The sequence below is a fragment of the Kwoniella europaea genome, chromosome 3, assembly GCF_036810445.1.
Source record: "Kwoniella europaea PYCC6329 chromosome 3, complete sequence".
NCBI classification, from domain to species: domain Eukaryota; kingdom Fungi; phylum Basidiomycota; class Tremellomycetes; order Tremellales; family Cryptococcaceae; genus Kwoniella; species Kwoniella europaea.
The window spans coordinates 2,073,035-2,100,678 of record NC_089489.1 but is presented as its reverse complement, the minus strand read 5'-3'; the positions used below and the strand labels follow the sequence as shown (position 1 = coordinate 2,100,678).

At 46.4% G+C, this 27,644-nt stretch overlaps 11 protein-coding genes across 11 annotated transcripts; 5 read left to right on the top strand and 6 right to left on the bottom strand.

The window, feature by feature from the left end:
- Positions 1–53: 53 nt before the first annotated feature.
- Positions 54–1,972, top strand: V865_008644 (uncharacterized protein; the record flags this gene model as incomplete). The annotated part of the gene is made up of 18 exons (XM_066232378.1): positions 54–87; positions 143–185; positions 241–251; positions 305–320; positions 375–455; positions 508–519; positions 574–628; positions 682–714; positions 761–832; positions 903–943; positions 996–1,026; positions 1,078–1,136; positions 1,196–1,227; positions 1,286–1,386; positions 1,441–1,538; positions 1,590–1,780; positions 1,833–1,903; positions 1,958–1,972. 18 exons carry the CDS (start codon positions 54–56, stop codon positions 1,970–1,972), a joined length of 996 nt encoding a protein of 331 aa, XP_066088475.1.
- A 458-nt stretch (positions 1,973–2,430) lies between these two features.
- V865_008643 (uncharacterized protein) lies at positions 2,431–4,724 on the top strand (the record flags this gene model as incomplete). Its single annotated transcript, XM_066232377.1, has 15 exons — positions 2,431–2,623; positions 2,680–2,773; positions 2,822–2,876; positions 2,942–3,009; positions 3,067–3,169; positions 3,225–3,247; positions 3,299–3,354; positions 3,402–3,462; positions 3,520–3,532; positions 3,593–3,779; positions 3,841–3,884; positions 3,933–3,966; positions 4,017–4,310; positions 4,363–4,482; positions 4,531–4,724. The coding sequence occupies 15 exons, from the start codon at positions 2,431–2,433 to the stop codon at positions 4,722–4,724; spliced, it is 1,539 nt and encodes a 512-aa protein (XP_066088474.1).
- Positions 4,725–4,960: 236 nt separating this feature from the next.
- Positions 4,961–6,514, bottom strand: V865_008642 (uncharacterized protein; the record flags this gene model as incomplete). The annotated part of the gene is made up of 3 exons (XM_066232376.1): positions 4,961–5,137; positions 5,192–6,441; positions 6,490–6,514. 3 exons carry the CDS (start codon positions 6,512–6,514, stop codon positions 4,961–4,963), a joined length of 1,452 nt encoding a protein of 483 aa, XP_066088473.1.
- A 539-nt stretch (positions 6,515–7,053) lies between these two features.
- Positions 7,054–10,031, bottom strand: V865_008641 (uncharacterized protein; the record flags this gene model as incomplete). Its single annotated transcript, XM_066232375.1, has 9 exons — positions 7,054–7,457; positions 7,509–7,752; positions 7,804–7,876; positions 7,940–8,304; positions 8,364–8,434; positions 8,476–8,639; positions 8,688–9,339; positions 9,392–9,617; positions 9,705–10,031. 9 exons carry the CDS (start codon positions 10,029–10,031, stop codon positions 7,054–7,056), a joined length of 2,526 nt encoding a protein of 841 aa, XP_066088472.1.
- Positions 10,032–10,592: 561 nt separating this feature from the next.
- On the top strand, positions 10,593–12,129 carry V865_008640 (chlorophyll synthesis pathway protein BchC; the record flags this gene model as incomplete). The annotated part of the gene is made up of 8 exons (XM_066232374.1): positions 10,593–10,726; positions 10,782–10,842; positions 10,900–10,922; positions 10,986–11,000; positions 11,050–11,247; positions 11,299–11,370; positions 11,425–11,794; positions 11,851–12,129. 8 exons carry the CDS (start codon positions 10,593–10,595, stop codon positions 12,127–12,129), a joined length of 1,152 nt encoding a protein of 383 aa, XP_066088471.1.
- An 848-nt stretch (positions 12,130–12,977) lies between these two features.
- Positions 12,978–14,757, bottom strand: V865_008639 (uncharacterized protein; the record flags this gene model as incomplete). Its single annotated transcript, XM_066232373.1, has 4 exons — positions 12,978–13,925; positions 13,982–14,312; positions 14,366–14,553; positions 14,623–14,757. The coding sequence occupies 4 exons, from the start codon at positions 14,755–14,757 to the stop codon at positions 12,978–12,980; spliced, it is 1,602 nt and encodes a 533-aa protein (XP_066088470.1).
- Positions 14,758–15,193: 436 nt separating this feature from the next.
- V865_008638 (uncharacterized protein) lies at positions 15,194–17,157 on the top strand (the record flags this gene model as incomplete). Its single annotated transcript, XM_066232372.1, has 9 exons — positions 15,194–15,268; positions 15,324–15,463; positions 15,518–15,638; positions 15,695–16,055; positions 16,106–16,360; positions 16,408–16,481; positions 16,531–16,576; positions 16,631–16,690; positions 16,742–17,157. The coding sequence occupies 9 exons, from the start codon at positions 15,194–15,196 to the stop codon at positions 17,155–17,157; spliced, it is 1,548 nt and encodes a 515-aa protein (XP_066088469.1).
- Positions 17,158–17,601: 444 nt separating this feature from the next.
- Positions 17,602–18,296, bottom strand: V865_008637 (uncharacterized protein; the record flags this gene model as incomplete). The annotated part of the gene is made up of 4 exons (XM_066232371.1): positions 17,602–17,646; positions 17,715–17,869; positions 17,934–18,063; positions 18,126–18,296. The coding sequence occupies 4 exons, from the start codon at positions 18,294–18,296 to the stop codon at positions 17,602–17,604; spliced, it is 501 nt and encodes a 166-aa protein (XP_066088468.1).
- A 937-nt stretch (positions 18,297–19,233) lies between these two features.
- V865_008636 (uncharacterized protein) lies at positions 19,234–20,669 on the bottom strand (the record flags this gene model as incomplete). Its single annotated transcript, XM_066232370.1, has 5 exons — positions 19,234–19,402; positions 19,456–19,663; positions 19,724–19,954; positions 20,009–20,323; positions 20,375–20,669. 5 exons carry the CDS (start codon positions 20,667–20,669, stop codon positions 19,234–19,236), a joined length of 1,218 nt encoding a protein of 405 aa, XP_066088467.1.
- A 1,079-nt stretch (positions 20,670–21,748) lies between these two features.
- On the top strand, positions 21,749–23,699 carry V865_008635 (uncharacterized protein; the record flags this gene model as incomplete). The annotated part of the gene is made up of 8 exons (XM_066232369.1): positions 21,749–21,914; positions 22,077–22,180; positions 22,255–22,433; positions 22,499–22,535; positions 22,602–22,732; positions 22,786–22,993; positions 23,057–23,319; positions 23,390–23,699. 8 exons carry the CDS (start codon positions 21,749–21,751, stop codon positions 23,697–23,699), a joined length of 1,398 nt encoding a protein of 465 aa, XP_066088466.1.
- A 358-nt stretch (positions 23,700–24,057) lies between these two features.
- On the bottom strand, positions 24,058–27,207 carry V865_008634 (uncharacterized protein; the record flags this gene model as incomplete). The annotated part of the gene is made up of 11 exons (XM_066232368.1): positions 24,058–24,083; positions 24,167–24,692; positions 24,749–25,013; positions 25,071–25,318; positions 25,388–25,449; positions 25,928–25,988; positions 26,046–26,237; positions 26,316–26,355; positions 26,441–26,660; positions 26,738–27,002; positions 27,073–27,207. 11 exons carry the CDS (start codon positions 27,205–27,207, stop codon positions 24,058–24,060), a joined length of 2,040 nt encoding a protein of 679 aa, XP_066088465.1.
- Positions 27,208–27,644: the final 437 nt, after the last annotated feature.

Here is a 27,644-nt window from a genome sequence, read left to right as displayed (position 1 = left end):
TTTGATTTCTTTCATTGCCAAAGAAAATCCTTCGCTCTCGCTCAAAAGTCAAGATGTCCACAGAAAACAAAGTGCAGATCCCGTATGGTGTGTATCTCGATCACTCAAACACAAGAGACTAGCTAACATGACTTCCCGATAGTCCGTCTTGGAACTTCTGGTCTCAAGGTATCAAGATTGATCTTGTAAGTTATCTATACACTCTTCCGCTATTGACATTACTGATCAGTCTATCTTCAGAGGTTGCATGTGTAAGTGTTCTCCTCACGTCTGAGCTCAGCAGCTGAAATCGGCTCAATTCAAGCGTATGGAACGCCCGAGTGAGTCTGTCAAATCATCTGTACCTTGTAGCTCGGCTAACCGAGGATTGTCAGATGGCAACAATGGGTACTTGACGAGAAGACCAGTATCGAACATATCAGATATGCTTACGAAGCTGGGATTAATACTTTTGAGTGAGTTTCCATCCTATCCATACGGGAAAGTCATCGCTGACGGGGAATACAGTACCGCCGATGTGTAAGTTTTGAGGACACGTGAAGATTGGTAATCTAACAGAGGGAAACGATATAGGTACTCTGGAGGTGTGTCTGAGGAGGTACTTGGCAAAGCTATCAAGGAGATTGGTGTGAATAATGCCAAATGCCACGATCAATGAAGTTCTGCTGATACGTTTGATAGGCCCCGAGGGAGAGCATCGTAGTTCTCACCAAGGTAAGTGCTCGATACTACAATTCATCAACTGCTGACATGGTCATAGCTCTTCAACCCCGTCATCCGACCAGGATCAGGAGCAAAAGTCGATCCTAACGGCAGGGGTCTGAGTCGAAAGGTACGTGATGGTAGTGCAAGCCAAGCTGACAATGTAGCATATCTTTGAGGCTGTTCAAGCGTCTTTGAAGAGATTAGAACTTGATTATATTGATGTACTACAATGTCATCGGTGAGTGCTGGATTACTCGCATGCATTTAGAGATGCTGATCTGCTGTCACAGATTCGACTACGATACACCTATTGCCGAAACGGTAAGGTCTTGATCCATGGATGATAGATACCAGGACTGATGTTGCATTCAGATGCAAGCTTTACATGATGTCGTTCAAAAAGGCTGGGTCAGATACATCGGAATGTCAAGGTGAGGCATCTCATCTACTACGCACTACGATTCAGAACTGAGCGGGAGATATACTATAGTTGCTGGGCCTACCAATTCCAGGCCATGCAAAGTGAGTTGTCCTGCCCAACGACCTCATAGCAAGCTGTTTTACTGATGCTTTCCGATAGACTATGCGATCAACAACAAGTTGACCCCATTCATCAGCATGCAGAACTTTCACAATGCTGCGTACAGAGAGGAGGAGCGTGAGATGATGCCAACGCTCAAAGTGGGTACCTTCCATACGTCTCAAGGCATATACAAACTCACATATACCCTTCAGCTGCTCAATGTAGGCTGTATCCCTTGGTCTCCTCTATGCCGTGGTTTCTTATCCAGACCATGGAACGCGGAAGAGACTGTGAGAGTTAAAACCGATGCGTGAGTAATCGTTCAAGTGAATGAATTATCGCTGACCCAGCTATCTCTTAGCAACTATAAAGGGCGGGGGCACGACAAACCTGATGATTCTCGTAAAGCCATCAACGAGCGGGTCGAAGAGATTGCCAAGAAGAAGGGGATCAGTATGGCTCAAGTAGCACTGGCTTGGTCGTTGAGCAACGATTTCATCACTGCTCCTATAGTCGGTTCTACCAGTCTTGATAATTTGAAAGAGCTCATAGGTGAGTAGAAGACCTTTACTCCCACCGACACAAAAGCTGAAAACAGATATAGGCGCTCTCGATGTCAAACTCACCTCTGAAGAGAAAGCTTATATCGATGAGCCATACGCTCCTAGGTCTATCGTAAGTCCTTCCGTGGTGCTCTACTGGAGCCCTCTTGCTGATTGTGATTCATAGTCTGGACATGTGTAAGAGGCATGAATATGATATTGGTAGTCGCTAAATATAGTGAGGAATGATGAGGAATGCAGTCATCACAGTTCGCATGAAGCTTTGAGAGAAGAAATTCATTTGCACTCGTTGAGATCTTCCTATGATACCGTCTCCACACTCCCCATGAAGCACATTCCACGGAGCATTTCATCTCTTAACTACTCAATTTGGCGACTGCCCAATCATGATGACCAGAGATCCGCATGACAAAGATAAGATCACGGCAAATTCCGCTTTTTTCCTATCACGAAATCGTTCGTCATCACATGTCAACGATCTGTCCCATGGTTAAGACCGGTTTTTCTGAGCGAAAGCACCTCATCGCTTGTTCCTTACTAGAGACCACCAAGAGGTATATATAGTCATGCATTTCTTGTCAAGTGAAGGGATTTGAATGGCATGTAAAGTTAGGTCAACATCGTTCAACCAGATCCAATATGTCTGCCGCGCTCGACGTTGACAATGTGGCTCCAACAACCACCGAGGTTGCAATAAGCAAGCAGACCAAGCAGTCCCCCTGGCTGAGATTCAGAAGTTTCATATGGGATAGTGACACCCATCTCAAGTCCCCCGCCGAAAGACGACTATTATGGAAGCTAGACACCGCTATGCTCACATGTCTATGTCTGGGTGAGTTGATCGGTTTATTGTCAACGATATTCCGCTAACTCCTATTTCAACGAAAGGTTTTTTCTGTAAATATCTTGACCAAAATAATCTCAACAATGCCTATGTCAGTGGATTGAAAGAAGAGCTCGAGTGGAACGGTAATCAACTTACGTGAGTGCAATCTTTCGTTAGGTGGCAGTTTGCTAACGCGTAATTCAGCTATGCGACGTCGTTGTATACCGCCGCTTATGCCCTTATGCAAATCCCATCGACTGTGAGCTGGTACGATGCCGATACGTTGAGAAATATGTTGTTGATCGTATATTTTGGCTCTGACAGTTGATCGTGCAAAAAGTCCGACCTTCCTTATGGCTCGGTGGATGTGAAGTCGCATGGGCCGCGTTCACGTGAGTAGCCGATTTCCCGCATTTGCGTGTCACTCGTAGTCCTCACACCTTGTGTAGATTCGCACAAGCAGGTGCTAAGAACACAAGCACAATGTATGGACTTCGATTCTTAGTCGGTATCTTTGAAAGTGCTTTCTTCCCCGTCGGCCTCTATCTTCTGGTAAGTGTGTCACATGGCAATCAGTTATTGCATGGCTAATCGGTATCGTATGAAGGGATCATGGTACACCCCTACTGAGTTAGCCAAGAGGTGAGTTAACCAGCAGAACGACAAAGCTGATTGACACAGGACTGCAATTTTCCACTTCACCGCTCCCGCAGGTGTGGCGTTTGCCGGGTATATGCGTGAGCAGATCCCTCCTGTGTTTGGTAATTCCACTAAAGTCGAGCAGAGGCGGCGGTATACAAGACTCTCAACGGACATGCTGGGATGGAAGGTTGGAGATGGTTGTAGTAAGCGATTTCGGAATGCGCAGAGCTATCGGCGAAGCTGACATTATCGTGTTGCAGCATTATTTGCGGAGTGAGTTTTCAATGAACCACAGCTCGATGTACTGAGCAAAGTGATTGTCGCAACCAACAGATCATCACCCTTCCTTGCGGTTTACTCGTCTTCTTTGTTCTTCCCGATTATCCAACAACAGGGAAGAGATGGTATCTTACGGATGAAGAGTTTGAGTTAGCTCAAGAACGAATGCGCAAGGTCAAGAGAGTTCAGTCGAACGGTCTTTTCAGTAGATCAGTTTTGAAGAAGATCTTCTCCAATTGGCGTAAGTCAAACAGGCGCTCTTTCATCGGGTGTTATGGCGTACGTAGCTGACCCAGTCACAGATATCTACCTTCTTCCGTTGACCTACATCTTCTATGGTTTGAGTGTGAGTGTTTCGCCGGGTATCCGGTAATGTAAGCTGACGCTTTACCAGTGTGCCGGTTCCAGCTACTTTGGGATTTACCTAAGTGAGTTGAGGTTAGCATATTGTTTCGGAGCTCCGTTGACCTTTCAACAGAATCCACTAAGAAGTATTCCGTCGAACTCATCAATATTCTCCCCACATTCATATCCGTGATTCAGGCTGTCACAACACTGCTCTACGGATTCCTCAGTGATTATACTGGGAGTAGATTCTGGTTCACCTTCGGTCCCATGCTTTACGGGGCGATCCCATGCGGTATCTTAGCGGTATGGCCGGAGAACTACAAGCTGAAACAGTTCGCTTTCATGACTCTCGGTGTACAGCTCATGACAGCCGTGATCTACTCTTGGTGGTCAGAAATCTGTTCAGCTGATCCACTGGAAAGAGGTGAGCACTTTCTTTTTCGAGGGTTGACTGTCGCTAAGTTCCCTCTTGTTAGCTTTGGTTATTGGTATGAGTAACGGTCTGCAATACGTCATGAGTGCTTGGATCCCGCTCTTGATCTTCAAGCAAACGGATGCGCCTACTTTTAGAAAAGGTTTCCCAACGAACTTTGCTTGTGAGTAATGCACATGGTTGGGGAGTGGAGCTGATCCGACGCCCTCAGTCGTTCTCATTACTTTGGTCCTCCTGGTCCTTGTCAAGTTCCTGCATGAGAGAGAATTGAGGCACAAAAGTAAGATCGATGAGGAATATGTGGATTCACCGGATATTGGAGGGGAGATCATCGACACCAAAGCCGCTGAGGACGGTCAAGATGGTACTCTGAATAGCAGTCCAGTCGAAAGACTCAAGGTCTAGGATGTGATGTGAGGTCGGAAGGTACCATCAGCAACGGCGACTTCACCTTTGATCCAACCTAAGAATTTATATCCATAAGCCTTATATGGTCATTTCGAGTACTCTTAAATCGCTTCAATTCGTATCATCCACCAGTCCTGCATGTTCATGCGGATTATAGGTTCTATTTATCTTATTTCTATGGTTTCTGAGCGTACATTCTGCAATTGATAGATTCTCATATGCACCTCGCCAGTCTAAAGCAGACCAGGAATTGCATCTCCCGCTTTCGTCTCCTCGCCGATATCTCCTCGAGCCACAGCTTGGAGTATAGGTTTCAATTGTTGTGAGAATGGTTCAAAAACACCCGGAGGAAAGGATCCGATTTTTGAGCAGATGGATATAGTCATGGAACCACCTTTTGTAGTTACGATCTGCAGCAACATGTCAGCTATACTCTGTCACATGAAGACACCACCTTTACTCACGCTGACCACCGCACACCCGCCCATGGCCGAAGCCGCTTGACTGAAGTAGACGTCTTGTACCTGCCCTGCTAGTTTTCCGGACGTTGGTACGTCTATGATCCCAACGTTCGACACAGCTAGAGATAGTTTGTGAGGTCCGCTAGGATCATTGACCAATCTTATAAGATACTCTTCCCACAAAGACGAGTCCCCGTCCTCAGGTTGATCATCGTTGATCAACGCCAATTTGCCCAAGGTCTTTCTCGCGACCACTTTCGTTTTGGGCTGACGAAGTTCCATGGAAAAATCACGCACATGCTTCCAAAATAATGTCGATTGATCTATCCGGTCTGTGGAGAAGTGGAATGTGACGTAGTTTCCTGTGGCTCGAGGATGACCAAGATCCTCTCTTCTGTCAGATATAGGTACACTGGTGTCGAAAGTCCAAGCGGCTGAAGGTGTGATGGCACGGTATAGTGCTACGAGACAGGCGATATGTATGACGGGGTGTATAGTAGGGATACCATGCTTCTTCCCTTCGGACAGTAGAGCTGACAGTTCCGACGGTGATAAGTCGAACTCACTGAACTGCTGAGGTGCGGTGATTGAATCATAATCAGCAGCGGGTTTCAGAGGGAATTTATTGTATGTCGGAGCAGGTGAAACGTATGACGTCGCTTGCTGAGTAATCGACTTGAGGTGTGAGGCAATGGTGGATGAGATAGGGGGCGCATCCTCTTTCTCTGGCTGCAGATCCACTGTATCATCCAGTCGAGAGGGTAAGCCTTCAGGCTGGGTAGGAATCGGTATACCCGAAAGGCTTCCTAGCAGGTCTGTAAACAGATTCCTGGCGCCCAATCCATCACAGAGAATATGGTCGATGAGCAGGACGATTCTGTCTCTTGGAGGACGAGTGGTTGAACAAGCGAAACGGTGAAGCTGAAGTCTCCACAAAGGGCCAGACGATGGATCGAAAGATTTTCCTTCAATGACTCCCCTATCCACTAGATCCGACAAGGTATTCTCTTCTTCTAGCTCTACGACCTTCACTATATCATCTGGGCCTATGTTTTTCCTCTTCACATATCTAGGATGTCGGGTGTTAGCACCTCCTACACCACAGAGGAGAATCGGGTATGCATTGCTCGATTCCACCACTGCCTTCTTGAGATCATCTTCTGAAATCACACCTGCAGGCAGGGACGCGTGGTAGACGACTGTAATGGGCGATCCGACGTTGTGTCGGGATAGAGACCATCTCTCGCTGAGGCCTGGCGATGACTGTCAGCTATGTAGAAGCGTATGCTAGTCAGACCCACCTAGTGTTGGCGTCTCACGGACCATGGTGAATGATTAAACAAACAAACAAAACAACAAAGAGAAATTGACAAACGCGACTCGAGTCATGCTATTTATGCGAAGCACACGAACTCGGCAATCTTGTCTCGGCAATTGACTATGAGTACGGACCATACCCGCCTGCTTGGCATCTATCTATCTACTGCAGTGCATATGTGCTCGTATATTGCCCTCGGCTCGATCGATTGACTACGTCCCAAGACTTTCACATCTCAAACAGTACATACGTTGCTCTGTAGCTTCCTTGTACGTCTCAGAAATAGTGGCAGAAGTCAGATTGGAAAACTGAACACATGTATTCATGGAAAGCATCATCAACGGCATCTCGTACGCATATGTGTAATGTGTCATTGCCATGTTGTAACTTGTCAACATAGAAAGGACTCGCCTACGACTCAATTCCCTGTATGTACACTGACAACATTTGAATGGATTCGTCAGCAAAGTAATCTTAAGACTGATTGGATGGACCTACCTTAATTGACAGCCGAGACCCGCAGCTACCAATATCACCAGATTTGAGTCTACACCGTACTGCCGTTGAAATCGGTGGCTGACTGCTGAACATCTCCTGACCCTTTGAGCACTCCGGCATCGGCGACATATATCGAGGAGCTGAGTTTTTCGGTGATAGAGGCCAGATCAATCTCGCTAGCACCGATACCTGCGACTCGTTGTGAGAGAGCCTCAGCAACCCATGCTATCCCCTTCCAATAATTCGTCTGTTTCGTCAGACCTTGTTGAACAGTTGATATGTTGTTCGCAGCCACAGAAGTGAGCAGCGATCGAAATAGCTCTGAAGGCTTTTTGACCTGTCTGTCTTTCTTCGGTGATCGAGCAGTAGCATCGCCATCACTACTGGTCGGACGTGATTGTTCTTCTGACTTTCGATCAACATGGTCAAGATTCCATTGTTCGGTCTCGATCTCTGCACAAAACACTGTCAGCAGATCAGTTCCACAACGTTCGCTATACCCACCTTTCACATAACAGCACCCGGCGACGTAGAACGCTTGATTGCAGAATGGGAGGGAGAGGTAAGCATTGGGATTGATGATATCACTGAGTACCAGCACATCGCCAATCGTTCTTGCAGAGTTCTTCCATAGGTTCGAGGCTGCGACAGCGTTAGGCGTTACATGACCACTGATCAGGCCAGAAAGAGGGTACGACCGGCCCGCTCCTCTTCGTAGGTAGTCGGTGTCTGTCAGATAGCCCGATGCCTGTGTATCAAGTGTAAGAAGGATATCTTGAGATGACGGAGTGAGACTGACGATGATCGTATGCATCCAAAGGTGCAGGTGTAGGAACATGGTAGCGTATCCGGGTTTGGTATGTCGTTGTAGACTGCGCATAACTGATCAGCTCATGTGTATTTGTGTAGACGCAGAAAATCTCATCTCATCTCACTTCTTCACGTTCCAGTGCAGATCTTCGGGTAGAGTATTGTACACCTGTATCGCCCTAGATCTGGCCACTATCACAGCTCTATCTATCTCATCTTGCTTTTGTCTACCGCTGTTGAGTACTGTTATAAGTTGACCATACGCTAACATTTGCCTGGCGGCATAAGGGAAAGGGTTGGGTACTTCTGATGGCGAAGTCGCGGGTAGATCATCGAGGCTGGGCAGGAGTTGCGTGATTTCTTCCACTCTGAGAGTTGGCTGACGTCCGGTACCGAAGGCCAGAGCAAAGTCGAGTAATAGCACAGACCAAAAAAGTAATCGATTTGACCGTCTATCTTCCAGTGATATTTGAGCGTCTTTGGGAGGATTCTGTGGAGATTGGATAGTAAGCGAGGTAGGAGGGTGCTAGAGAAGATTCTTCCACGTACCAGTTGCAATCCCAAATCGATTGACATTCTCACCGCCATTCCGGTGAACATCCATTCCTCGGATTCAGAATCTATGAACTATCAGCCATGTACTATGTGTTCTATCACTCACCTGCACCTAATCCCACATGAGCTAGTAACACCAATCCCATCACAGTCTCTCTTGAAGGTACGGTCAGCATCGAACCCAGCAGCTCTTTTGCAGCTTTGTAAAATTCTTGGCCGTACTCGAATGGTTCCAAGTGTTTCAATGCGATTGAAGGATGGGTGGAGAATCTAGCAATCATTGATTAGACTTGGTAGACAGGTGGAACGCTCACTTACCTGGCAGAGATAGCAGCGATGCACAGGAACAGAAAGGATGAGCCCGTTCTCTCTTCTATCGACAGTTCCAATAACCGTTTATCGAGAAATGGGAATTGACAGCCGAAATAGTCAAAGAAGATATGGAGGAGGTGTTTCATCATACTCGGCTCTGGTATTCGGTCTGGACCAAGTAAATCATCTTGAAAACCTGTCCCTGGAGAGACAGGAGTCGACGCTTGACTGGTGCTGCCAGGGGCTTGTACTTGTACTTTCAATACGATTCTCTGCAGCCCTGGGACGATAGCTGTCTGTCCATGAGGTCTCCACCATGACACTTTTACTACTTTGTCTTCTCTCGAGCCTGACGAGTGAACAGCTCTTGGCATTGCGCCAGACCGTACTGCGGGGGAAGTAGTATCCGAAGCTCCTAATCGGTCACCTTGGATGCTACCATCTTCGACTACCGGAAGCTGACCGCTCAGCGCCATGACGACTTCAGCTGGATCGAACCCAGACAGCCAGTCTGGGGATTGCGGAGGAACCGTGAGATCGCGTATAGCTAAGGTAGGATCGGTAGTGAGATCTATGGAATCAGTCGGTTGTTGTGATGGGTCAAGGGAAGTGTATGCGGGTGCAGGGATGGATCCTAAGCTGAAATCAAAAGGCTGGCCTGGATCGACCTGTCAGATAAAATTGAGTGGGAGGGAGTAATGGGCACATACCACTTGTAGATGCACTACCTATATCTGACAGCCAATCGTGCCCAAACAGCCCAGTCCATAAGTCCTGATCTATTCTTGTCGCATCATTCGTCTCTGTTACTCCAGCCTTCGACTCTTTCCTCTTCCCGTGCGATCTTATCCTTCGTGCTTCGGCAGATCGACCATCTGAAGACGGCCAGGCACAGTGTAACTCATCCTTCAGACAGCTCCCGCAAGGATCGGGGGGCTGCCCACCACAGCGACATTTCCTTGCACGACACTGCGTCTGTTAGCTTGGGATACAGGATACCTGATATGACCGAGGGATACTTACTGGTAGACATGCGTTTCTCGCCCTTGTAATCTTCCTTTTCTTCCTATTAAAATCGTGCTCTGTCCCTTCGTCCGTACTATGGATATCACCTGGTAGCTGATGAGACTCTTGTGCGGTTGGAATGGTATTGTGGATTGGTTGCATAGCATTCAGATTACCAAATAGTATCTCATTTATACCGACTGGAGAGAAGGGATGTTTGTCGTTGGGATTATACTGGATACTGCTCGAGTTCATGCCCGAGAGAGCTCGAGAGTATGTACTGGATTGTCGCAGCTGAGCGCTGAGGGATGATTCTGTATCATCAATGGTGGGCTGCGATGTCATAGCGGATGGATGTAATCGATGTAGCAGTATACACTGTAGATGATGAGTATGAAGTGACGTTCCATCATCTTTGACATGACATATTCGAACATCTCTCTCTTAGCCTTGTACGAGACAGATCCCATTCATCGATTCATTCACCACGTGATATCAACGCATCAGATCAAATGGTAGAGACCTGCATCACGTTGTTCCAGTCCTATCGTCCTATGCATGCATCTTCCTCATACTTGTACTTTGTATCTGTCGACCATAAAACCATGGGTCACAAGCCAAAGAGAGAGGGATGTTTCCGGATATACGTATATAGGGTCACAAGCTGAGTTTCAGTCTCGGAAATCACCTATCAGCCGGCGGAGATACGACAGGAAGTTGATCAATCTTCCTCTTTACGTTGTTAATTTCCCCCGGATCAACATCTAACATCCCCCACGACATGTATGGGAGTCCCAGATCCTTTCAGAAGCACTGGGATGCATATCTTGTGGATTTGATATAAGGATGGTGCCGTGAAGAATCGTTGTGGAATGATCAACTTGACCTATCGACTCATTGACCATCATGTCTCCTGTCGCGCTTGATCAGACCAATTCAGCTGTGAAACCCCTTCCAGCAGCTACGAAGACCATGCCAACGGTCTCTCGAGAAGTTCTTACCAGGCCGAACTTGGCTCTGTGGGTGACCAAGGATCACAAGTGAGTCAAATAATCTTCCAAGAATTTCAGCCTGAAGCTGATAGTGACCTAATAGGATCTACCAGAAGGAAGAGCCATATCCATCATGTGGGCCGGATGATTGCGTTGTACACGTTGTGAGTGATGGGTTACAGCCGACGAACGACATGACATCAGCTAATCCTCATGTTCAGAAAGCGACAGGTATATGTGGATCGTGAGTGCGAATGGATAGTTGAGAGTTACGGAGACTGACGGTCCGTACAATCTGGTGTACCAGTGAGATACATTTCTGGTAAGCGTGCAACGGTCCAACCCAAACTCAATGCTGATTGAATGTATAGGAAGAGCGGTAGAATCGGTGACTGTTGTGTGACACACGATATCATTCTAGGACATGAATCAAGTGGTCAGATCTTAGAAGTGGGATCAAACGTTCAGAACTTCCAAATTGGAGATAGGGTATCGATTGAACCTGGTGTGTCATGTTGGGAATGTGATATGTGCATTCGAGGGAGATATAACCTTTGTCCAAAAGTAAAGTGAGTAGGCTGTTTGCTAGTATGAGATTTTACTAAGATCTGCTCACCTAGATTCTCCGGTACACCACCATCAGACGGCACGATGAGACGATTTGTAGCACATCCTGCCAGATTTCTTCACAAGTAGGTTCCTCTGAGGTTGTTCCAATGGAACGAACTTGACTGATACTCGGACAGGATACCCGACACTATGTCCTTTGCCACCGCCGCCTTGATCGAACCGTTATCTGTCGCTTACAACGCTGTCCGCCGAGCAAAGCCATACCTAGGCCAGCCCATCTTGATCTGCGGTGCTGGGCCGATCGGTCTGGCTACCGCTCTCTGTGCTCGAGCAGCAGGTGCTTCTCCAATCGTCATTACAGACTTGGAGCAGAACCGATTGGATCAAGTCCGGGCTATGGGATTCGACCGAACGCTGAAGATTGATCTCAGCTGGGATAGGTTAACCACGGCGTCGAAGATGCGTGAGGTTATGGGTACAGACTGTCTTCCTCAAATAGCCTTTGAAGCGACAGGTGCTGGGTCTAGTATCAACTCGGCTTGCTACGTGAGTCCAGTCGATCACTCACCTAAATCTATTGACTGATCGTTTCACTTGTGTAGGCTCTCGAGGATGGCGGTACTTTGCTTCAGATCGGTTGTGGTAAACCGGATATCGAAATTCCTCTCATGTCGATGGGTTTCAGGGAAGTAAACATTGTCACCTCTTTCCGTTATCAGCAATCTTGGCCTGTTGTCATTCGATTAGTCGCAGAAGGTGTTCTTGGCGATGTTGATGCGCTCATCACTCACACATTCCCTGTTGAGAGGACCATTGACGCTTTTGAGACTTGCGCAGATAGGTCAAACCTCGCGATCAAAGTTCAGATTGTGGATGAGTAGGGTTTATTTCTTCCGGGTCATAGATGCATATAACTACATCTTCTAACCGGTCATGCGTTGTATTCTTTACTGTCTGATCAGATTCAGTTTGCATTGCAGTGCGAATGGAAAATGAGCAGCAACTGCTCGTGTGACTTTAGCAAAGAAAAAGTTTCCGAACATAACAGACCGAAGGCAATTCTACTTTTGAATATATGTAGTGGTGTGCGCTGCCTACAGGTGATCCGCAATTGTGACATCTTCCCGGAACTATGATCAAGAAGAAACAGCTGCACCTCAACTTGGTTGATCATTTGGAGTGCGTGTCAATGTGATATTATGGTGGAGTATGGGAAAACTCCACCATTACCTGACCGTATCTCTGTCGTGATTGATGCATGAGCGACCATTCTTGGCGTCGAAGTCTCTTGTTTTGTTAATTATCTTATGGATAGGCTGTCAATTGGGCTTTACCGTGCTTCAGCGCTCTCTAGGGGCATCCAAGAGACGATATGTATTGCTCAAAATGCGCCACCTCCTCACAAAATATGATTATGTGGTAAAAGCCGCTTGCCTTCATCTTCTACTGTATGATTGTCAAAGTCTGTATAGCAGAGCATGCATATGAAGGTCAAGATATGTTCACAGAGCTTGCAAATATGATCTCTGCCCATTGGAGCCAGTTCTGCATCTTTTGCATGGAACTATACACAGGATCCGATATCTGCTGGACAAATGCTTCGTATGATATCCGTTTCACTTCAAGAGATACATGCCCTTTCCTTCTCCTTCTTGAAATACTAACTACTGATACTGCCACCTTCACATTTCCGACTATTGATCTCCCCAATTTCTTATGATAAGCTGAATCACGCTAGGGTAGCTTCGTTCTTCCTGGTGCCCACTTCTTCGTGGTACAAACTTCCCTCCTTCTCCGAATTGCCATGAGGATTTTGAGCAGCGCGTTCCTCTTTGAGCGAGGTGAGATCGTAAGAGGCAAACTGCCTAGCAGGAACTTTAGCTTCAAAGAGCATATCGATCTCTTCGAGGGTTCTTCCTTTGAGTTCAGGTAGGAAGAAATAGCAGAAGATGATGGCAGCGATCGAGAAACCACCGAAGATGTAAGTGATTTGACCTTGAAGATTACCGTATTGAGCCTGTTGAATATATGGCACAACCAGGTTATTGATCAAACCGACAGCGTACCCAGACCAAGCAGCGACGGCAAGAGACTTTGCACGGAGTTGTTGACTACTGATTTCCGCAGCGATGGTCCAAGGCAATGCACCCCACGTGGGAGAGAAGGTGAAAACCCAGATGAAGATGGCGGCGAGAGTTAGGTTTCCGAGGGCACCGGTTGGCTTATTGTTGGTGGCAGTCGCCACGGCTGCCATGATGAACATACAAGATCCCATGCTACACGCACCGAAGAGGGCCATAGGTCGTCGACCGATTCTATCGGGGAGGTAGAAACCGAGGAATGTGATGACCAGTTTACCAGTGTAAAGAGCGACGAGGAGTTGATATGTATTAGTGAAACCCAAGTTGAGCATGGTGATGTTGAGATAGTTGTTGGTGAATGAAATACCTTGACCTTGTTGCAAACAGAGCATACCACAACCGACCAGCGTACGTCGAAGATCTTGACCTCGGAAGAGTTGTAGCCATCCGAATTTGGATTGATTGGCTCGCTCATGCTCTAGAGAGTCTTTGACCTCTTGAAGTTGATCATGCAATTCCTCATCGGTCATCTTTTTACCTCGGAGACGACGTAGTTGGATGAAAGCGTCCTCGGTTCGTCCTTGACCTACCAGCCACTGTAACAAGAATCAGATGAGCCTCGTCCAGGTCTTACTAGATCGGAAATACTCACTCGAGGCGATTCAGGAAGGAATGGTGTAACAATGAGGATGATAATGGGAAAGAGGAATTGAAGGCCTATCGGCACCAGCCATACCGAGGCGTTAGGTTTTGATTGGACACCGTACATCACGATGTTGGCCAGGAGTGTTCCTGAATTGTTAAATACCGTATATGCGTTGGTCAAAGCACCTCTGATTCGATGAGGGGCACATTCGGATTGATATACACCGGTCACCGCAGAAGCAATCCCAACGGAGCAATTGACGATGATTTTACCAGCGACGAGCATCCAATAGCTTGATTTGATAGTAGAACAGGCCATGATGATGGATCCGACGATACTATGAGGCGCCGTCAGTAAGTGACATCTCGGTTACAAGAATTTCAGACTCACGCAATAACGGCAAGTGACATGAAGGATACCTTTCGGCCGAATCGCTCGTTGATGAAAGGAGCGATCATGCAACCGATCATGATACCAGCAGTACCAAGAGCAGTACCAGCACTCTGATCATTCGCATTCATCCATTTGATTCGGACACCGTTTTCGATTTTATAACCACTTCCAAAGGTCAAATTGAACTATTTTTTGATTTTTTTTTTCCGTACACGATCAGCTCGAGCAGTACACAACTACAAGAAAGTCCTTACATGTCTCGATCCAAGACAACCCCCCCACCAGTTATTGTCGTAACCAAACGTGAAAGCTCCCATAGACGAGAAGACCGCTGCGAAGAACAGCACCGGGGTCATGTCTTGGTACAGAGCGGTTTGTTTGAAGCCCATGTTGTGCGAATTGCAAGTTGAGTCGAGATTACTTTGGATGGAGTAAATTGGGGTTCAAGGAGGCCCTGTGGAGACCCGACATGATTATATATGGAATCCTGGACTAGATATGCATCAAGTTGTCAAAGATGTAGTAGCAGATCGGACTTCATATGCGGTTGAATCGAAAAAGGTTTATTAGTCCGTGGCTGTCCCGGAAGTTACCTGATTTCCGGTAGCCTAATGGATGGCGGCAGTAGCCGATGCGCGGGATTATATTACGTACTTACTGCACATTCATGCATCTGCCAAGGCTTAGCCTGACCCGGATCAACCGGATCTAACATGCCGAGTACCAGTAGGCTGTTTAACATATCGTCACTCTCACCCTCCTATATAACATCGTGGTGAAGAACGAAGTGTGGACACGATGTCGTGAAGGACGACAAAGCTCACAATGGTACGCACTGCTGAGCAAATTGCAAGGTCAAAAGCTCTCGAGATCCGAGTTCATCCCAAGGGGAGATATCTGGTATCCGGGGAGAAGGTACGTTCGACAATATTGTGCTATCGCTGACTCTGTCCAGGATGAACCCTTCTTCTGGCAAGCAGACACGGCTTGGGAGATCTTCCATCGATTGGATGAGAGAGAGGTGAAAATGTATCTTGATAAGAGAGCGGAGCAAGGCTTTAATGTGATTTTTGGTGTACTTTTTGCCGAGCATGGGTGAGTAGTATTCCGTATAGATCAACCTTAGCAACATTGACGATGGGTTCGCAGAGGTGCAACTCTACCTAATCGACAAGGAGAATGGCCATTCCACCCTAAAGATCCCTCTGCGGAAAAGTACTACCCAGGCGTTCTTCGACCTAATGAGAAATACTTTGAGTACGTGGACTTTGTGAGTGCAGCTTTGAGACTTACAGATTGAATGAGTGCTAACCGACACGCCTTCAGGTGGTCGACTACGCTGCTAGCGTTGGCATACGAATAGCTATCCAGCCAGTCTGGGGAAACTACGTCGCTGGTATCTACCACAAGATCGATCACTACTTCGACAACGTTGACGCCGCTTTAGCATTTGGTAAATACAGTGGAGAGAGATACCCATTCTTGCCCTACTTGAATGGAGGAGATGTTCACAGATACTGGTTCGATGATGCTGCATTCAATGCGAGAGCGCTGAAACCGACTCGAGGACCTGACATCAAGGTGATCGACTATGGACCTGTCTTTGAAGCATTCGCAGAGGGTATCATCGCCGGAGAAGCTAAACATAGACCAGATGGATCTCAACCTTTCATCACATTCCACCCAAGTGAGTGTGTTCTCGGTATATGTTACCCCTTGTTCTTACACGTGATACAGCTGCCAGTTGGCTTCCTGATACTCCTAAACCTTTCGCTTCGCATCTGTTCCCCAACTCGAAATGGTTGACTATTGATGGTATTCAATCCGGACATACATGCGGATACAAATATGCCCCCCTGGAGGATCCCAGCATCGGTACTTTGAATTGGTTCTACGCCCAAAACAGTGTAGATCTTGTGAGGGAGATGTATGAGACGTCTACCCGAGATGGTAGTTTGAGACCGGTCATTGACTTGGAAGCGCACTACGAGAGTGAGTGGATGTGATACGAGGTGTATACCTGCTAACGTCTAAGATAGGTACGCACTACGATTTCAAACCCGAAAAGGACCAATGGAAAGCTAGTAACATCCGTCAAGGAGCATGGCAAGCTGTGAGTGGGATATGATCACGGGTGAGCGTATCTGATAAGATGAGAATAGGTTTTTGCCGGTGCTGCAGGTCTGACGTACGGAGTCAACTCAGTTTGTAAGTCGTGTGTACCATTTATGCAGTATTGTATCGCTTACCTCTCGTGTTAAGGGCAAATGAACAACCTGAACTCCAAGTCTCATCCTCCTATCCCGCATAACACGGTTTCAGGTAGGTCATGGAAAAGTGATCACATGCGCCAAGCTGATCTCCATGTGGTAGCTGCCAATTGGTTCGACGAGCTTGATCTTCCCGGAGCTACCTACATCGGAATCATCACCAAGTGGTTCCTCTCCCGACCGTCCTACTTCACCCGTATTCCTGACCAATCAATCCTGCTATCCGATACTTTCGATCGGCCTGTACCTGAAGACGACTACGATGGTAAAGATGCAAAGCTCATATCCGCTACTAGGGATATCGACGGTAAATGGCTTGCTGTTTATACACCAGAAGGACAAGGTTTCGAGGTGGATACATCCGTGTTACAGGGAGAAAAACTCGTTGCTATATGGTTTGATCCTCGAAGTGGGAAGGAAACTTCAGCAGGTACAGTAGAAAAAGGGAAAGTCAAAGTGCAACCTCCATCGCAAGGAAAGGATGATCACGACTGGGTATTCTATGTGGTAGCTCAATAATTATGCATCTAAACATACCGAAGGCATATGGATGTCTCCCCGCCTTTGATTTTCAGTATCATCTGCTGGGTTTCTCTCTTCAGCTTTGTACCCAGGTACGATTCCAGGTCGTGCGGCAAAGATGTTCCACCCGACATTTCGATTTACCATCTCTGTTCATGTCAGTATTACTGATATGCGGTGTGTTAGCTGTACTACCATTCCAGGATTCATGGTCGGTGGAGTTACCTGCTATAACGGTGTATGTGAGGCATATCGATGCGATGATGGGTGAACTCTGAAGAGCGGGAAATGTGTTTAAGTGGTATTTAGTGAATGACCACGTCCTTTTGTACATTATGTCACCTTGATAGAAGAACCATAAGTATTGTACAATATTTTCAAGATCCACTCTCATGTATTGTAGACCTTTTTGTATGACTAAAATGTATCATAGACTATCTATTATGATGCTGTTTCCGATGCTAATTTCAAGCAAGCCTGTACTTGCTGTTTAGATATCGAATATCAGCTTGCCTTCTTCACATCGTTTCGACAGTGTCTTCAACGATACTCACCTGCCCGTTACAATTGGAGACTGTCAGATCACCCCGATTACCACTCTGATTAGCCGCTAACTGGCACTGATCCATCTGCTTGTAACAACTGGCATTGAGAGCGTCAATCTCGAAATTGTACCTTTGACCCGATGTAACCCATGTACCAGAACAGCCTATAAATGTTGCGAGACCGTCAGCTACTCTTGACTATATATGATACGATGCATGTTCACTCACCATAAACCGCAGGTGCAGCTATACCACCTAACGCCTCGGTGAACATCTGCCGGTTATCCGAGGTGCTGCAAGATGGTGCTGCTTGTCTCTTGGCGGTCCTTGTAGCTTTTCGTTTGGCTCGTTCGATCAACTACAGACATGACATGTCAGTGGATCTTCTATCCTGAGGAAGGAAGGACGAGACTAGCTCACCTCGGTACGAGTCACCTGTCTTAGCTGTACCGATGGGTTAGGAGCGACATTCCTTGCCGTTCGACGCTGAAGTAATCCTGTGGGTTGAGCACTCGCCGGTGAGATAAGTGCTAGGAACACCATAGAGAAGACAAGTGTGAGCATGAGGAAGGAATGGGCAGGAAAAGCCATTTTGAGCGAGTGTAAGTGTTGTATAAGATGTTGGTTTGGGTGTTTCGAAAACAAAGGTGATCCTTCCACTTCAGAACCTCATTCCAGAGCTTTATATATGTTCTTACATGATCAGAAAGACTGTACTTACCTCCTATCCTCAGAGATGTTGTGCCACCCCAGAAAATATCCTTGTAGGACTCATTGAGACATGTTCCCAGGCTGCTGAATAACCGCAGCGAGTCCCCATCCTCTGCCTAGCCCTGTTATAACCCAGTACATGGTACACATTGACCTATATCATCAGTCTTCCTCAATTCTTGACGTTGATTTGAATCCGACCGAAGACATGTCCAGTATGAGGGAGGGTGGGAAGTTGTAGATCTCAGAAAGATGACGTTCTCATGGAGGTCAATCAGTGTTGTAGCGAAGTGAGGGGTATGTCTGTCAGAGATGATTGGTGACATGAAGATGCTGTATAGGGTATGGTAGTCCCGCACCCTATTCGAAAGAAAGAGGTTCGACGTAAGTATACAAGACTGAAAGATATATTCCAGGCAACAAGTACGAGTATTCGTTTCGGACTTAATTTAAAAGGGTTACTAGACACGTTGCAAACACATTATCCGAAACTTCCTCAGCTTCCCGTAAGATCTCTTCCCTGAATGCGTCACTCACCTAGAATCTCAGCTGTGTCGACGCGATAAAGGGTCATGAGCATGAATACACCCTGTGAGAACTTGCTGATCTCGTCGACAGTTGAAGATCAACGTGAGACGGACGGAACTGGCACCGGCGGATGCTGACACTGGTGAAACATCAGTACGATCGCCTTCACACGTTCTCCTGGGACCTCAATCAACTGTGCTCGACAGGTGCCCTTTTCATCCATCGTCCTGATTCGAAGGAATACATCATCGATTATACTTATTGTCATACATATCTACCAAATTAAATTTTACTCGGCCGATGCTCCATCGAGCTCTCCCGTCACTGGTCTGACACCCAAGCCATTTCTGAGGTATATAGCATCTATAGTTTCCATTTGAGCAATACTATCTTCAGGTGTAATCCAATGTTTGGGTTCACGTCCTCTGACTTTATCGACGAATGCTTCGAGTTGGTACCTATCTCATCGCCGTCAGCTGATAAGTGCACCAAGTAGTGTAAATAAACACACCTATAAGTGGACCAGTGAGGATCACCGACATTCTTCCACTTTGGTCCGTAATTGTAATGCTTTTGATACGTGGTATGCTTGGTGACCTTGTCGTAGATCGAAATGTAATGATACAAATGAGGCATCATGTGGTTGAAGAAGTAGATAGTAGCTCTCTCACATTCTATCTCGATTGAAGGGAACTCCCATGCTCGGGGTATGACCAGAGCTGTATATTGACTATCAGCATTAGATAAGTATGAAATAATGAGATTGTCAGGAACCTCACCAAGATTAGGAGCGTTCATATCCACGTATATCTTTGAATCCACCGTCTTCCCTCCTTCCAAATCAAATCTCAGATCCGCCCATGAAGCTGAATCGACCCTCTTATCTTTACTCCATGGTTTAGAGGTCGCACTGACAACCGTTGGCTTTATTCCACTACCAAGCAACGTCTCGTTATCTCCACCAACAAAATATCGAGTCGCATGAAGCGCATAAGTCTCGTCCATCAGAGCTAGGTGATTGACTCGTCAGCTACTTGTAATTCCTCCAAAAAAGCATTACTCACCTCCTCCACCTAGAGACCACTGCCAACGTATATCACTCCCTGGGATCGTACCTTTGGGAGTAGTCATTCTCGCAAAAGTTCTCTTGATATCACCGAATTTCCCACTTGCGATCAGGCTCTTAACGACATGTGCGGCAGGGTGGAATTGCCAATGAAAGGCTTCAACAACGATCTTCCCACATCTTTCGGCCTCTTCGAATACTCTTCTTGCTTCTAAGCCATTGGAGGTGAATGGTTTCTCGAGTAAGACGTGTTTCCCAGCTTGGAGCGATTTGATTGCCCACTCTCCGTGCAAGCCATTCGGAACGGAAATATCTAAGAAGCGGAATGAGCTTAATATCCACAATCAGGCAGATATCTACTCACAGACAGCTTCTACCTCCGGATCAGCCAGTAACTCTTCGTAACTCCCATATGCCTTTGGGATATGGAATTGCTTAGCAGCCTTCTGAGCGTCACTGATATCCCTCGAAGCGACAGCTACAATCTTCGCTCCAGGATGTGTCTCGGCAGGGTGTATGATTGCAGCTGCATTGATCGTAGCTGATCCACCAATGATACCTAAGTTTACTGCATCGTCTTCTTTCTTCAGTGCCTTTACATCAGGTCGAGAGTAGAGCCATTGTTGCAAAAAGGTGGTTAGTTGAAGTACCATAGCCATGTTGGGCAATTATCGTGGCTTGTTGGTCGATCTTATGGGAATATGAGTGGAATGGATATTGGAAAGCAAGCTTTACATGGGAGCGGGATTGCCATGATAAAATGATTTCGATGAGGGTTAAGTACTCTTAAGTGTACAACTTACAGTAAATGTTCTGACGTCAGTTTAGCTGTACAGTACTTTCATGTGACGTAGGAGTCTAGTGAGTACCCAGGCGGCTTATTCCGGAATGATCCATATGATGAGATGTGGTTGTCACAACGGCTACTGCACTGGTGGTAATAAAGGGGAAACCTAAGCTCATCATTGCATCCGTGATGTTGATAATGTTCCCATGTATATACAGTGACATTGGTGTGATCTTCGCGAACAGATGTTGAGAGGGACGAGGCCTTCGCTTGATTGAAGAGTTGGCCAGTTACGCTTCATCCTCGGATCGGTGCCACGGAGCCCGGTGTGAGCTGTTGATCTGTTGTACGAACACATCTGCCTTTCCGTGGGACTTGCTTATATGTGTCCGTCCTCCTTGCCGATTGGTAAGGATAGGCGACATTTCTAAGCTATCATCGGTCCCACTAGCTTATCTCCCCTCGCTTGGAGGTGGTAACCGGTTATACCCAACATGCCGGCAAATGCTCGTCACAGATAGGAACGATAATATACTCTCTCCCATTTCCCGTCTTCGCCCCATTAGGTGTCTACGGCATAATATTCACCGAATTTAAATAGTAACGCCAAGAAAGTGAACTAATCAGCTGATCCCATCCTCCGTTCCCGGAGGTTAATTATGTCCCCATGGTCCTCCACCTCAGGTTTGTAGGGTTACCGACGGTATATGAAGTAACCATGCGTACTGATGCGGTATTTTTATCTTTAGCGTTATGGGAAAATAAAGGATCGCTGAACTTAGTTTGTACCAAGAACCAAGAGAGATCGGATCATTGTTAATCCGTAGACCTAGCTGATGAACAAATATAAAGGGTCCCCATGCAGTATTAAGAGATCGGCTTCTTCCCCACATTTGGACATCGCAACCCCACCATACGATTCAAATAGCAATACGGACGTACATTGATACAATGGATGACAAGCATGAAGTCCAACATGTGGAGTTGGAGGCTGGATCGACCAAGAATGAAGGTGGCGTCTACAACTACGTTCCTGGCAGCGATGAAGAAAGGCGATTGGTGAGAAAGATTGATAGACATCTTCTCCCGATGCTGTGGATCATGTATGTATTCAACTGTGAGTCAATCCAATCTGAACTCCAAAATACTTCTCAAAATGTGTTTGTCGAGATTATATCGGTCGAAAGCGTCTCCGCTGTTCTAAGGAGCCTAAGAACTGTCAGATTCACCCATCCTTTTGCACTTGGAACATGAGATTTAGCTGATTTTATGACGAAAGATATTGATCGGACCAATATTGGTAACGCAAAGGTTGGGGGTATGCAGGCAGATCTCAAGCTCTCATCGTCAGATTACTCGCTCGTACTGTCTATCTTCTTCGTTGTGAGTACATAAGGTCTCACGCTCTACATATGAGGGTAGAGGTGAGGATTCATGTTGACAGATGCTCGCCTCAGGGTTACTTGCTCAACGAAGTGCCATGCAATATGATCCTTGCAAGGTCTACGCCTAGCATCTTCCTTCCGACTGTGATGGTACTATGGGGCGGGATGTCCATCGGAGCTAAAGGTGTCAACTCACTCGGTGGGATGGTAGCTTTCCGAATGGTACTTGGACTGGTAGAAGCAGGATTCTTGTGAGTGGACGACGAGAGAATCAACCTTCATGCCCAGCTCACAGGCCCCTCTTCTACGTACTTAGCCCCGGAGTGATGCTCCTCATGTCTTGTTGGTACAAAGTGAGTTGGCAGCCGTCATCGTTTCGCCTTGTGTGGCGTCTGACCCCTGTTATTTGTCTACCGTAGCCAGTGGAAATGTCGAAACGGATTGCTCTATTTTATACCGCCTCTTTAGTTTCCGGAGCTTTCGGAGGACTTCTGGCAGGAGGTATCATCGAGGGCATGGAGGGTGTAGCAGGTACTCGAGGTTGGAAATGGTGAGCTTTCACTTTCACCAAGTGTTATTGATCCGTCGCTGAGCTGTCGATAGGCTATTCATCATCGAGGGACTGGCAACGGTCGTCATAGCATGTGCGGCATACTTGATTTTACCCAACTACCCCACGACCACCAAATGGCTCTCCGATTCCGAGCGAGAATTGGCAGTAGCTAGACTTGGAACTGGACGAGATGAAGATGGAGAGCACATGTCTCACTGGCAGGCTTTCAAAGTAGCCCTCAAGGATCCAAAGACTTGGGTACGTCCAGTCCGGCCAACAAGTTTAATCGAGTGTGGCACTAACGGATTTTTGGATCCATAGGTATTCATGCTCATCTACAACGTATTGAACAGTGTTGGAACCATCTCGTACTTCTTCCCTACGCTGATGACCTCTCTGGGATACACCGGTCGAAAGGCACAATTCATGACTACTCCTATATACTGCGTCGCCCTTGTCATTTCAGTAATCAACGGATGGAATGCGGACCGGACAGGTCAAAAGGCATACACCGTAATGGGCGCTTGTATCTGCGGTATTATCAGCTTCATCATTTGTGTCACGGTCCATAACAATGCTGTCAGGTGAGTCTTTACTGGCCATCTCATCTAGCAGGTCTCCTACAGACAGAGCGATGCTGATATATTGCAATAGATACACCTTCATCTGTTTCGGAGGAGCCGCGATCTGGACCTCGGTTCCCATCTTCCTCAGTTGGATGGTAACCATGTTCGATGGAAGGGAGCCCCGTGCCATATCAATTGCTCTAATTAACGGATTCGGCAACCTCTCCAGCGTTTACGGTTCTTTCTTCTGGCCTTCGTCTGACGCACCTCAATATGTGACCGGTTTTTCAATCACCACCGCTCTTATTGGATTTGCGGCGATTTTGGTGGCACTCGCTAAATGGAGGTATCAAGATAAAGGTTTTGCGGGTATCCCTCAGCGGGGTACCAGGTGGTAGAGTGTCTGTGGAACAGAGTAGAGTCTAGATGATGGTACTTTTGAGTGAAGAGGTGAAAAGTCCTGTTGAAAAATGGAGTTTTCTCAAGATTGTACGAGAGTTGCTAGCTTCGGAGATTTCAATGTAAAGTGTATGAATCTTATGCATGATTTGGATGATGATAATATATAGCTCACAAAGATTATGAGGCGGTGTCTCGAAAGAAAGATATGTTATATGTATACATGGCAAATTGATGGTTTTGGAATTTATGGGTACGGAGAGAGTATGTACAAATGGGAAATTGTTCTTTTTGATATATTTTGGGAATTGACAATTGATCTTTTGACCTTTGCAGCGCACAGCGTATCTCCCATCTTCAGCCTCGCTCAGCTTTGACTTTCTCTATAATGAGGGCATCCAATGATCGTTAGCTCAGGGGTCGATGGGCAGGAGATCTGATATATTTAAGTGAAGAGAGCACTCACTCTCTTTTTTAACCGAAGGTTTCTCATCTTTCGCCTCTAGACCACCTGCCAACTCGTACAAATCGGTAAATTCAGGTACTTCGTCTCTGCCCCACGTCCATTGAATGTATCCCTCTGACTGATTCTTGATCATATGTAAAAGACGTTCGTAGAGTACAAGATCGTTTTCTCGAGGATTTTTGGGTTTGCCGATCTTGGCGATTGTAACCTGGTATTCGTGCAAATTCCAGTCGCTGTCATTTTTGGCGTAAGCTCGAAACGGGTAACCTTTAAGGACTTGGGCATGAGGGATACTGCCTTTACCGCATGTATCGGTGCCTTGACGAGCGAGAGCTTCGATCAGCATACATGCACCGTAAAGATCGCATAGACCATTCGAACATGCGAAAGATCTTTTGCCAGTCGGGTGAGGAAGCAGATTGCCGATCAGTATTCTTTCGGACCAGAGGGGCATTCCTGAAGGAGCGGGGATGTGATTGCTTCGAGGACCGCTGTACTTCCTGTGAAACACTTCGTATCCGAGTTTCTGAGTGAAAAGTATTTATCAGCATGAATCGCCATGAATATTGATCATGGACACACCTTTCGAGTAGCCAAGTCAGCGAATACCAAATCCTCTTGCTCTACATCCCTCCACTCTCGAGCGAAGATTCTATTGGGTGAGGAAGTTATAACCCGATCGAAACGATTCAGTTGACAAATTGCAACGAAAGGTAATCCCCAATCAGTGATACACTCCGGGAAAACCTTAGTCTCATCCCATTTGTAATTGACTTCGAAGAGGAAATTTTGTTGTTTAGCTTGAAGCTTATCTTCTTCGGTCAATGGAAGGATAACAGTCGGATACCTTGTGACAAAAATCTATCAGCAATATTTTCTCGCCTCGGTTGAACGAGATACACACTTGTCAGCATGTTTGACAACAGTCAGGAAATGATTTTTCATATCTTCCTTCGTCTTATGCCCATCGGCGAGAGCATGAAAACCCGCCAAAAGGTCCGAAGCAGAATAAGGAAAAGTCAATCCTTTCTTGAGAAGTTTCCCGTCAGTGTCGGTATATTGCTGAAGCCGCCAGGCATGTCGTTCATCCAATTGACCTTGGTAAGGGGTTCTCTTCCCAAACTCCTCGGTGATGGTTGGTGTTGGAAATCTCTATCAACAACAATCACATCAGCTTTCTAGTAGAGTCAGAGTGAATGAGTGACCGAGATGATTGCTTACGTTGTGGCTAGGCAGATCGAGGTCGTTCCTTCCCACTGTATGTAACGGCATGGCTGGAGTGTCTACGTGAATCATGGAATTTCAGTATGATTCGAGAAGGAAGGAAAGAGAAGGTGAAAGGATGAGGATCAGAGAGGAAGAAGAATGCACACTCCTGATCCACCAGTGATCTTCATCCAAGGAGAGACTCACAGCTGTTTGTGGGGTAGTTACGGACACAGTTTGGTAGCCTCTGACGCCAAGTAAAGCAGGAGTATGATTCAAGTGGGTAGTCGAAAGGAGAGACTGTGTATAATAAAGAGGAAAAGCAAAGAAGGAAAAGGAAGAAGAGATTAGGAAGTAAACTCGTCCGTAGGGGTGAAGCCAGTCCAGTCAGGCAGGCCACACAGATCTTCTCGAGTTGTTGTCAATTCGACTTGTAATGCGAAGCAAGAGTCAAAGCGTTCTACAGATCCTCAAAGAGAAAAGTAGAGAATATATGCAAATCCCGGATGGAACTCCCATGCATCCGACCAAAGGTTTACATTCACCTTTCCTCACCACTCAACAACCTCTCACGTTCACCCACTTCCACCGTATCCTCTTTCTCAGTGCCGTATCGCTACATTCCGATCAATCAGCTCAAATTCAGATACGATATGGTCACTATCTAACTCACGGCTGACCATATCCCAGTAACAACTATGATAACCATTCCCAGTCCAGCCAACCAATTTGGTATTTCCCTTGTGAACAGCCATTGGATGATCACTGCGAACACCACTTGCAGATAACCCAGTATCGCTATACTTACCCCGGAAGCACGTTGGAGGGAGAGTACGATAGATACTTGAGCCATGAAACCGCATGCCTATGTGGGCCAATCAATCCGTAACTATTACATATGATCTGGATATCGTGAAGGAAGTACTAGAGGATAAGAGCTTACTGTAACGGCGGCTATTAAGCCCATACGTTTGCTTTGAGATCTAACACAGGTGGAATGTGAAGTACGATCATTTGCCTAACAGAGGGTATATAAGTATAGCAAGCGGGGGAAGTGGACTCACTTACAATGGTCCAAGTAATAAACCTGTTACTGCGAATACCCCCAGGATCAATATCGGATCTACCTTCCCTATCTTGCGTAGAAGCATGAAATCGACTGAGCTTGTGAGTGTACTGAGTATCGCCAAAGTGAATCCTAGAGCCCGATGATCGTTTTCGGAAGAGTCGAGGGGATGGAATAGAGATGAAGGTTGGATGACCAGTATAACAGCCAAGAACGATATGACTTGTGGTATGTTACTCGTAAGTTAGTCAAATGACAGTATAGTAAGTATAGTAATGACGGATTGGAAAATAACCTACCACTCGCTAGAAGCTGGATGATCGAGAACTTCTCTCGAAGAAACACGAAACATAGTAATCCTACTGGGAAGGGACGTAGGTGAAGAATGACTGTACATTCCGATAAGGTGATGTAAAGCAACGAAGCATACATTAAGATGATGACCAGTGAATTGTTGAACCCTCTAACCCAAATTAACGAAGCTTTGGGAGAAGAGATTGATTCTCTTATGAAAGATGGGTGAGTGTATGATAAATACGCATAACAGAATACGATCGTGGATAACTATTACCAAGAAAAGATATCAGGCAAAAGCGTATGGATATCTTGTATCAAGGTAGAGAGATGGACTGACCATTCGTATGAATATTATTTGACCTGTGGGTATGCCATGTACATCTTCGAGAACTTGAACCACCCCATCCATCAATACGAACATCAGGTCTGAGAATAGTGCGAGGATTATTGGGGCGTAGGTACTATCTAGCATCTTGATCAGAATGTCGTAGGTCATCTCCGTGGGGGTGTCTAGGATTCGCTTGATTAGATATTTGAAAGAATGGTCAGTCAGATTCGCAATCAGTATCCAGTCAGTGTTCAACTTATCAATTGAACTCATGAGTGCATACACCATATCCAGTCAGTACTCCGTCCTGTGCTCCAAGTGTCAGACACCCAATGACCTGTGTATATAGACACTTGAGTGTCATAAAGGATCTAAGAAGAGACCCTTCCCCCCCGCCTTCTTCTGTATATCCTCCACCTGGATGGACCTTTCGATTTCGCGAAGGACAGGGTGTCTGTCATCACGTGATATATGACATCATCACTGCCAAAAAGACATCACTATCTATGATACTCTTACTACGCGTCGTACTTTATCATTGGGCGTAGCATAGCAACAGTTTGAGGTATGTTATGTGAGAT